The following is a 10,451-nucleotide window of genomic DNA, read 5'->3' as shown; positions in this document are numbered from 1 at the left end:
AACCAATATATAATAACATTACCAAGTTCAGTGTTTACAAAGCAAAGCCCCACAAATCACATGTATTTCTCACTAACGGCACCACAAACACATCATAATGTCATGAAGGAAATCACAGCCGGACTAATTATATTAAATTTTTTTAAAAAGAAAATACTTTCCAGCCAAATACTAAAGAAAACACAAATTCCTCGTCATATAAAGAATTTTTTTTTTTTGTATTTTGGTATTGTTACGAATGTTTGCGCGGGCTGGCATTGTGAGTGTTAGCGCGTGGCGCGAGTCAGCAGTCTGCAAGCGAGCGTGTGCAAGACAAGACTGGGAGACGCACGTTTCCAGCATGCTCTGTTAATCTAGATGTGCTGCTTGATGCTGTGGTCTGTTGTGCCCGCCCCTGGGGATGCCTGTGGAGTGCCTGAGTGCCTTGTGTGTGTGTGTGTGAGGCTGTCCTGTGATGTACTGTGAACTGAGGACTCAGTAAAGGACGTGAGTAAGCTGGTGTTTCTCTGTCCGGCGGTGCCCGCCACCCACCCCCCCATTGTGTGCCTCGTGCTGATGTGCTCCTGTGTGCTCTGGACCCTGACAATGAAGCTGACGCAGCCAGTGAAAGCGGACAACCACAGGTGAGAAGGAAACAGTGGTGTCAGGAGTGAGGATTTAGTGTCCTGTGTTTTACCGTGCTTGTGGTTGCTTGTGACTGGTTAGTGTGATGGAGCATGCTGAGGCTAATGGCGGTGGTGGTGAGGCTGAGCCGAGTGAGAGGAAGCCCGACCAGCTTGAGCTGATAACGTCTATGCTGGCGTCTATGAGGACAGAACAGTCAGAACAGGCACGGCGGCAGGCAGAACACACACAGCAGTTGATGGAGGTGCTGCAGTCTAGCCTGGGCTCCTTGAGGGCGGAGGCACAGGATTACTCCAATCGTTCCTGCAAAAGTGTGCAAGGTGAACTGGAGCAGAATCTGCAGGCAGTGAAGGGTGACCTGCAGACGGTGAAAGGCGAGCTGGTGAAGGACTTGCAGGCGCTGCGGGATGAGGTGAGATACATAAGGAGTGAGGCAGTTTGGTGCCAACCGGATGTGGCAGGGTGCCCGTGGGGGGCCCGCCAGCGGCTTCGCGGCCTCTGGGAAACGCGGGTTTGTTGGCGTCAAGTTGCCCGCCATCTTCCCTCGCTTCCCCATCCGGCATGGCGCGTGCCGTCTTTGTCACCTCCACCCTCACCGCCTCGCTCGCCTTTCCCCCGCTTCAAGTCTTGCAAGCCTGTCGCGTACAACGGTAAGGTAGCCTGGGAGTCCTATGCTGCCCAGTTTCATCTGCTGGCAGTTGCAAAGGGCTGGGACCAGGTTGAGAAGGCCTTGCAGCTGGCCACAGCTCTCAGGGGTCCAGCCATTGATGTTTTTGGCCACCTCCCGCCAACGCAGCGTGCCTCCTTCCCTAACATTGCTGAGGCACTGCGTCATCGCTTCGGGCACTGCCACCAGGCTGAGATGTATCGTGCCCAGCTGAAGAAGAGGACGAGGCAGAGGGGCGAGACGCTGTCCCAGCTGGCCCACGACGAAGAGGCACTGGTGAGAAGGGCGTACCCAACGGCCAGTGAGGAAATGGTCATCGTGTTGGCGCATGATGCCTTCCTGGATGCCTTGGTGGACCACCAGCTGCAGATTTGTGAGGCAGGCACACCCAGCTGATATGCAAGTGGCTTTGGCTCATGCAATGGAGTTTGAGGCCTTCATGCAGACCACGAGCTCCCTGTCTACCTTCGCTCGGCCCCGCAGTGACATGAGAGGACGCAAGGCTCAAGTGAAGAGGAGGACTGCGGTGGGGCTGGACACAGCTCCAGCGCTTGCCCCAGCCCGAAGGAGGTAGTGTCAGCGGGAAACGACTACAGGATGAAGGCAGAGGCTGCCTCTCAGCTGGCCAAAACTCCAGTGCCCCGGCTTGTGTGGTGTCACTACACCGTTGGCAGCGTGCAGGTGAGAAGCGCCGTGGATGGGAGGCCGTGTCGCATGACTGTGGACAGCGGCGCAGATCACACGCTGGTGTGGCCAGGGCTGGTGGAGGCTGAGTGGTTGCCAGACTCGTCTCAACAGCTGTGTGGATTAACGGGGGACTGCATGTTGCTGCAGGGTCCGGTGAATGGTCGTGTGCGTGTAGGTGGCATGGAGGAAGACATGCCGATCTTTGTCGCTGACCTGGACGAGGAGTGTTTACTGGGATACGACTACCTGACGAGGATGGACGCCTGTGTTGACTTCAGGCAGAAGAAAATGACAGTACATGGCCATGACGTGCTTTTCCTTCGTGAAGTCAGGCGTGCCGAGGTAGTTACCACGAAGTGACTGAGGCTGCCCCCACGCACCGAGGCCCGCATTCAGTGCTGTTTAACACGTGTGATGAAGGAGGCCGAGGGTCTGGTGGAGCCTGTGAGTGACCTGCGGCTGGCTGACGGTGTGGCACTTGGAAGGAGCCTCGTAGGAGCAGGGGAGGAGTTAGTCACTGTGTTACTGGCTAACTTCTCTGACAATATCGAAATATGCCCGCCGGCACGCCGGCTGGGGCGTGTGAAGAGGTGCAGCGGACTGAGGCGTGGTGGCAGGGAGAGCGGCTGCATGTGGCGGGCCCACTGCCCGGCTTCCTGGAGGATCTGGCGCAGCGGAGAGCCACCCACCTGACGGAGGCGCAGACGGAGAGGATGCGTGACACCCTTAGTCGCCATGCTGATGTGTTCAGTCAGGGTGACTTGGATCTGGGCCACACGTCGCTTGTTAAGCACACCATCAACACCGGGACGAGTGCGCCCATTAAGTGCCCGCCTTGTCATGTTGCACTGGCCAGCCGTGAAGAGATGCAGCACACAGTCAATGAACTGGAGTTGCACGGGGTGATAGAACAGTCGGAGAGTCCGTGGTCGTCAGCTATAGTCCTGGTGAAGAAGAAGGACGGCAAGTCACGCTATGAAGGAACTGTACGACCGCCGCATGCGAGACGCCAGGTATGCAGAGGGGGACAGGGTGTGGATGTACAAGCCCCGACGCAGGCGTGGCCTCTCGCCGAAGCTGCAGAGCCCCTGGGAGGGGCCCTATACAGTCGTGGCCGTGCCCTCAGCGGTCACGTACAAGATCAGGAGAGGTCACAAGCGGGCGTTGGTAGTGCACGGGGACTGCTTGTGGTGCTACCATGGCCCTGGTTGCTTCTCCTGGGGTTCAGATGAGCCTGAGGAGGAAGGAAGTGCCGAAGTAGAAGATGTCCCGGAAGCGATGGAGGACGTCCCCAAGGAGGTTGAGGCAGTGGGCGGTGATGCAGCAGGTGACAGCCAGCTGGTGGTGAAGACTGCTGCTCGCCCTGTCCATCACCACCGGCCTCCTGTGTATCTGAGAGATTTTGAACTGTCCTAAGTGTTCTAGTTTATTTTGTATGCATTTTGTCTTTCTGTTTTATAGTGTGAGGAAGGTCGGGTCGACCTTTTTGTAAGGGGGGGCAGTTGTTATGAATGTGTGTGTATGTGCATATGTGTGTTTGCGCAGGCTGGCATTGTGAGTGTTAGCACTCGACACGAGTCAGCAGTCTGCAAGCAAGCGTGTGCAAGGCAAGACTGGGAGACGCACGTTCCCGGCACGCTCTGTTAATCTAGACATGCTGCCTGCTGCTGTGGTCTGTTGTGCCCGCCCCTGGGGACGCCTGTGGAGTGCCTGAGTCCCCTGTGTGTATTTACCTAATTGTATTTACCTAATTGTAACATACGGGAAAAGAGCTATGCTCGTGTTGTCCCGTCTCCATATCTATTAATGTCCAGCTTTTTCTTAAAATCATGAATATTCCTTGCGTTGACCACTTCCACGTCTAAACTATTCCATGCTTCCACCCTTCTATGAGGGAAGCTATATTTTTTCACATCTCTCCTATAAGTGGCCATTTTAGTTTTTTCCCATGCCCTCTCGACATTCTTCCATTCCACATACACAGATCTTCCCTATCCATTTTTTCCATGCCAATCATCACTCTGTATATTGCTATCAGGTCTCCCTTTCTTCTGTTTTCCAGGGTTGGAAGTTGCATTCTTTTCAGTCTGTCTTCATAAGTCAAATCTCTTAAGTCAGGCACCATTTTCGTTGCAGCCCTCTGTACTTTCTCTAGTTTCCTTATGTGTTTCTTTAAGTTCGAGCCCACTGTATTGTTGCATATTCAAGCCTCGGTCTTATCATTGCAGTAATTATTTTCTTCATCATTTCTTCATCTAGATATACGAACGCCACTCTTATGTTCCTCAATAAGTTCAATACTTCTCCAATTATTTTGTTTATATGTCTCTCTGGCGATAGGTCATTGGTAATTGTCACCCCAAGGTCTTTTTCTTCATGACTGGTTTTATGTCTTCATTTCCTATCTTGTACATACTCCTGATTCTTCTTTCACTCTTGCCAAACTCTATTTTCTTGCATTTTGTCGTGTTGAACTCCATTTGCCATGTACAGCTCCATTTCCATATTCTGTCCAAGTCTTCCTGGAGTAGTTCGCAATCTTTGTCACATCTCACTTTTCGTAACAATTTTGCATCGTCTGCAAATAGGCTCACATAACTGGACACCCCATCCACCATGTCATTTATGTAGACTGCGAACATTACTGGTGCCAACACTGATCCCTGTGGAACTCCACTCTCCACCAATCCCCATTCTGATGGTCTGTCCTTAATTATTGTTCTCATTTCTCTTCCTACCAAAAAGTCTTCCATCCATTTTAGTAAACTGCCATGCACTCCTCCTACCATTTCAAGTTTCCAGATCAGTCTCTGGTGTGGTACCTTATCAAAGGCCTTTTTTAAATCCAGATATATTCCATCAGCCCAACCATCTCTTTCCTGTATTACATCTATCACCCTCGAATAGTAACATATCAGGTTTGTCGTGCATGAACGCCCTTTCCTAAAACCAAATTGACACTCACAAAGTATGTCATTTTTCTCCAAGAAGTCTGTCCATCTATTCTTCACCACCCTCTCACACATCTTAGCTACCACACTTGTAAGTGACACTGGTCTATAGTTCAATGGGTCTCTCTTGTTACCTGATTTATAGATTGGGACAATGTTAGCTCTTTTCCAGTCTTGGGGCACTACGCCTTCCCTTAATGAGGCATCAATTACTTCACAAACTTTTTCTGCCAATTGCTCCCTGCATTCTCTTAAAATCCATCCTGATACCCCATCAGGTCCCACAGCTTTTCTCACTTCTAAACTCCCCATCATGTTCTTGATCTCCTCCACCGTTACTTGAAACTCCTTCATAATCCCTTTCTGTTCCATTACCAGTGGTTTGTCAAAAGCAGTCTCCTTTGTGAATACCTTCCGAAAGCATCCATTCATAGCCTCTGCCATTTCCCTGGGATCTTCACTGTATACTCCATTTACTTCTAAACTTTCAATACTTTCTCTATTTTTGATGTTGTTGTTCACATGTCTGTAAAAAAGCCTTGGTTGGTCTTTACATTTATCAATTATATCCTTTTCTTGTTTCTTTCTTTCTTCTCTTCTAATCAACACATATTCATTTCTTGCTCTTTTGTAACTTTCCCACTGCTTAATCCGTCTTTTCCTTCTCCACCTCTTCCATGCATCCTCTTTTCTTGTTCTAGCCTTTTCACATCTATCGTTAAACCAGTCCTGCTTTCCAACTTCTCTATGTTGTCTTATTGGTACAAATTTTTCTCACCTTCTTTGTATATTTTTATAAATTCCTTCCACTTTTCATTTGCTCCTTAGCACTCTTGAATTTCATCCAATTTGTCTCTTGAAAGAATTTCTTTAGGTTTCCAAAATCTGTCTTGGCATAATTCCATCTTCCCACTTTATATTCTTCATTTCTTCTAGATTTCTCTTCGTCTATCACCTTGAACTCCAAAACTGCATGATCACTCTTTGCTAAAGGGCACTCCACCCTCATCTCCTCAATGACCATTGGCTCTGTACTAAAGACCAAGTCCAGTCTTGACGATGCTCCCTCTCCTCCAAACCTAGTATCTTCTTTGACCCACTGAGTTAACACATTTTCCATTGCCAGTGTCAATAGTGTATTTCCCATGTTGTCTCTGATCCTTCCATTGACCAGTCCTCCCAACACACCTCTTTACAATTAAAATCTCCCATCATTATAGTTCGTTCACAGCCACCCAACATTTCTTCCAGACATGTTCCTGTATCACTTATCATTTCTTCATATTCCTGTACTGACCATGCATTTGTCTTAGGTGGTACGTACACCACTATGTAGTGCCTCTTTTTTCCTTCATTAGTTTCTGCTCTGATCTTTAGCACTTCTGCCTTTCCCATACCTTGTGTGTGTGTGTGTGTGTGTGTGTGTGTGTGTGGAGGCTGCCCTGTGATGTACTGTGAACTGAGGACTCAGTAAAGGACGTGAGTAAGCTGGTGTTTCTCTGTCCGGCGGTGCCCGCCCATTGTGAGCCTCGTGCTGATGTGCTCCTGTGTGCTCTGGACCCTGACAACGAAGCTGACGCAGCCAGTGAAATCGGACAACCACGGGTGAGAAGGTAACAGTATTATAAAAAAAAAAAAATGAAAATGCGAATATTTAGACTAGATGTTATTGAATATTAGTACTTAGGTCATGTTTCTCATACTTTTCAAGTTTTATATCAAACATCAAAACAATCTTGGGCATATTAATCAAAACCTTCAAAATAATAGAAAGGCATAAGTGTTATTTCAACGAGAAATAGATAAAAAAAAAAAATCTAGACTATCTTATAACGGATTGTAATTTAATTTTGCATTTCTATCAGTAAATTAGATGCCAAAACAATGCAAATTTCTCTAATAAAAACATCATGCCATAAAGCAGAAGTTTCTTAATTAGCACCTTTTCTCAACGGGTCCATCCATATTCTCTCCTTTCCCACTCACATTCCTCCTCTTCCCTCCACCTCCACCTCATTCACTTACTCGTACACAACGAACTTTTCAATCACCCGGAAACCCTTGCAAAACACTCAAATTTGTCCTATATAGGAGAGTAAAGCGCTACCTTGACTGCGGCGGGGTGGTGGGTGGGTATGGATGGCTTTGTGGGTACTCAGTGAGATTGGAAAGGTGGGGGGTGCAAAGGATGCCTTGGTGTGGTGTACTGTGGTGTTGTGTGGTATGGTATGATGTGTAGTGGTGATGGTGGTGGCGTGGTACTGTACGTGGTGCTGTGGTATGTGACAGTGTTTGGTGACTGGTCACAAAGCTATATGTAGCTGTGGTGCTCAACTCGTAACTGTCACCTAATGTGTGTGTGTGTGTGTGTGTGTGTGTGTGTGTGTGTGTGTGTGTGTGAAGATACGAGAAGCATGGGGGAGATGATCGAGGAGAAACAGGGAAGGGATGTAGATGAGAAGGCAGGCCTATGATACACATCAGAGGCAGCTTAGGTTTAGCCAAAGACAGCTACCATGAAAAAATATGACATGCCACTTTTGTTACAATTATAGGAAAAAAAACTGCTTCGTTAAAGAGGAAGCCGACTGTACGTAAGTACAGTACATTATAAGCCGTTAGTGAGCTAAAGGGTGAAGGGGAGGAGCCGTTGAATGCTTCCAATAGATGTCCCCTGCCCTCCATGAATCCACTTTAGCAGGAATAAGAGCGGCCCCGGACTTTGAGATGTGGGCGTGGTAGCCTCGGGATGTCAGCCATTCAACCATTTCCTGAAGGTGATGAGGACTGCAGGGAGCGTGGTACTTGTGTCGGTTGTTGGCCATCACCGCCCATTCCATGAAGATGTAAGGCGTGAAGTGAGAGGTGAGCAATTCCCGCCCACCTGATATGGTATCACATTCCCTTCCCTCTGGGAGAGCAGAAATGAATGTTGTAGGTTCAGAAACCTTATCGCCATACTACTTTCAAGATTCATTGACGGTTGAGGAATGCAGTGTTTTGATTATATCAAGAATCACAATCACCATGCAATAATCTCGCTGGCCGCTCACGTACCGGTGTCAATCTTGAGAATAATGATTGAGGTATTGATGAAAGGCGCCAAGGAATCGAGTGTTATAGAGGTTATTAATTCGTGGCGTCCCAAGGAGCGAGTGGAATCTGCATCCTCTGGAGTAACTTCCACCACAGATGTGCCTCCAAGATTACCATCTTTATACTTTAGCTGAGGAAGTAAAATGTTCATAATCTCGTATACTCTCAAAGATATCGAAACAGCAGAAAATCTTGTGCCTTTAATAATAATCATGGCTTACCCTGACTTGAGTTGCCTCCCTGGTCATAGCGTGGAAGAGTATTTTGATACGTCCTGACACACCGCCTGCTGCCGCACCCGCATGAAGACGCACAGCTGACGACCAAACAGGTTCCACTGCTACAACAGTCGCTCCGAGGCGCGCCCCATAAAGGCTGAACACTCCGATGTGAGCCCCGACATCCACCAAAGTACTAGATCTAAAAGACATCAAATTATCAGATTCTCTCTCTCTCTCTCTCTCTCTCTCTCTCTCTCTCTCTCATGATAAAATTTTATATGAGAAAACATCATTTGCAAGTATACAAGAAAGCAATTAATGTATCACTTTCTCCGTATAGGTATAGGCAGACAGGAAGCGCCACTGACGGGTAGTGTTGTAAGGCGGTGGCGAGTAAAGCAAGAGTACGAGACTGCCACACGCCCTCCGTCCTCAGCTGGTTCGAAATGTGGCGATCTTGCATGGAAGGATGAGGACAGACCGCGTAGTCTGGCTTAGTCCTGTGAAAAAGAGTTAAGTGTAGTCATTCTCTCTCTCTCTCTCTCTCTCTCTCTCTCAGAAGTAGCGCTGTTCGTTACTCACTTGGTTTGGAAACAGGTTACATCGCTCGATGCAGGTTGATTCATATCCAAGGTAATGATATTTGAACCACCTGCTCCGTTCAGTAATCTCTCCAGCAAGCTTTCTCTTTTGCTAACTTTAAATACCACTGTCCCTGGCACCTTCTGCTATCGAAAATGGATAAGATTATCATTATTATTATTATTATTATTATTATTATTATTATTATCATTTATTATCATTATTATTATTATTATTATTATTATTATTATTATTATTATTATTATTATTATTATCATTATTATTATTATTCATCATCATCATCATCATCATCATCATCATCATCATCATGGTCATCACTTTAATTATTTCTGTTTATCCAAGGGCATTTTGTTTCCCTCGCCATGTTGATTCACTCACGTGGTCATCTGTCATGGAGGAGTGCCGGTGCCAGTTCAGCTCTGCCTGTACTCCAGCGATGCCAGGCGAAGCTGCTTGTTCCACCGCCCCCATCAGTATTACCAGCACAGCTGCCGTCATCACCACCACCAGTACTGAAATACATAAACAAAATAATCTTCCTGTCACGAAATCAATTGTGAAAAGTGTGACATCAGTTATTTATGCAGGCTAATTCGTCAGACGTTTATACCGGCAATCAAGCATTTCTGTGTAGATCTGCCGGAGCGTCGTCGCCAGTTGCCCATTTGCACGGTGGCTGTTTTTCTACTCTCCATTCATCACTCCCTGATTGGAATATTGTTCATACAAATTATTAAATCTTGGCAATTATGCATAAATAATGTAACTTTACAAGCTTTATTAATTATGAACTTAATTACTTGTTTCTTTCATAAATTTACTATGTATTACATAATCATTTCCTACTTACGTGCTACATTGAATCTCTCTCTCTCTCTCTCTCTCAAAGAGAGAGAATGGGGCGGGAGGAGGGCTGTATTGATCAGTCACCAGCGAGGCTTCGGGATGGCGTTGACAGTCTGAGGCACTACTGTTTATGGGAAGAGCTTGCCTCCATTCTCGCTTACTGGAGGTTGTGGAAGATACAGTGATTACTATGGGTACAAACATTAATCACATCATTACAGTTTCATGAACATAAACTATAGTTGTATAACGTTCAAAGTATGCGTGCTGCCAGCCAGATACAGATATTCGTCATGATGTTTTCTTCTAGATATAGTTGAACATACTTACTGGGGTTGCAATGTTTTTAATTCATCGTTCCCGTAGATCCTAGTCGAAAGGCAAAATTCAGCACGAGAGGGAGAGTAACCACCTCAACTAGGTCCAAGGTAGCACTGATGATCAAGAGCTTTGCCAGAGAGGCGGGAATTGGATGACCGAGAAATAAATGCTTACATGCATGATTTTGAGTCACGATAGGGTGTACCTTCACATGTGTGTGACATACAGCCCATAATATTTTGCACTGTGCTATCTTACTTGGGAATTGATCATACGCCTTCATACGTACATGAACTGTTTCCATCTGACATTAGTTTTTCGTTTCCATAATATGATGTATGGTAATAAACAGCAGCTATTTGGGTAAATAAAATGAGTGAATCAGCTAAGTTCGTGAAATAAAGTTGTATGAACATTGTGGATGGGGAATTGTCA

The 10,451-nt window shown here is 46.7% G+C and overlaps 1 protein-coding gene across 2 annotated transcripts; it reads right to left on the bottom strand.

Annotated features, from left to right (window-relative positions):
* Positions 1 to 6,291: 6,291 nt before the first annotated feature.
* LOC123498102 lies at positions 6,292 to 10,279 on the bottom strand. 2 transcript variants are annotated; one of them, XM_045245234.1, is made up of 9 exons: positions 10,026 to 10,279; positions 9,700 to 9,855; positions 9,460 to 9,554; positions 9,228 to 9,361; positions 8,829 to 8,974; positions 8,615 to 8,746; positions 8,247 to 8,445; positions 7,987 to 8,155; positions 6,292 to 7,840 (listed from the first exon to the last, which is right to left on the bottom strand). In XM_045245234.1, the coding sequence occupies exons 3-9, from the start codon at positions 9,542 to 9,544 to the stop codon at positions 7,548 to 7,550; spliced, it is 1,158 nt and encodes a 385-aa protein (XP_045101169.1). In that variant the 5' UTR covers positions 9,545 to 9,554; positions 9,700 to 9,855; positions 10,026 to 10,279; the 3' UTR covers positions 6,292 to 7,547. The 2 variants fall into 2 exon arrangements, with proteins under 2 accessions (XP_045101169.1, XP_045101170.1); XM_045245235.1 differs by having other exon boundaries at positions 8,829 to 8,971.
* Between the last annotated feature and the right edge of the window lie 172 nt (positions 10,280 to 10,451).

Source organism: Portunus trituberculatus, chromosome 47 (genome assembly GCF_017591435.1).
Source record: "Portunus trituberculatus isolate SZX2019 chromosome 47, ASM1759143v1, whole genome shotgun sequence".
In the NCBI taxonomy this organism is placed as follows: Eukaryota; Metazoa; Arthropoda; class Malacostraca; order Decapoda; family Portunidae; genus Portunus; species Portunus trituberculatus.
The sequence above is the reverse complement of the archived record's forward strand: the minus strand, read 5'-3'. Positions and strand labels throughout refer to the sequence as shown.

What these genes read in the sequence shown, in the direction of transcription:
- LOC123498102 (XM_045245234.1), bottom strand. Translation starts at nt 9,544, where the DNA reads ATGGAGAGTAGAAAAACAGCCACCGTGCAAATGGGCAACTGGCGACGA. An exon ending in CCTCCATGACAGATGACCAC is followed by an intron (nt 8,975 to 9,227) that starts GTGAGTGAATCA and finishes CATTTTCGATAG; the next exon opens with CAGAAGGTGCCAGGGACAGT. An exon ending in ACCGCCTTACAACACTACCC is followed by an intron (nt 8,446 to 8,614) that starts GTCAGTGGCGCT and finishes GATGTCTTTTAG; the next exon opens with ATCTAGTACTTTGGTGGATG.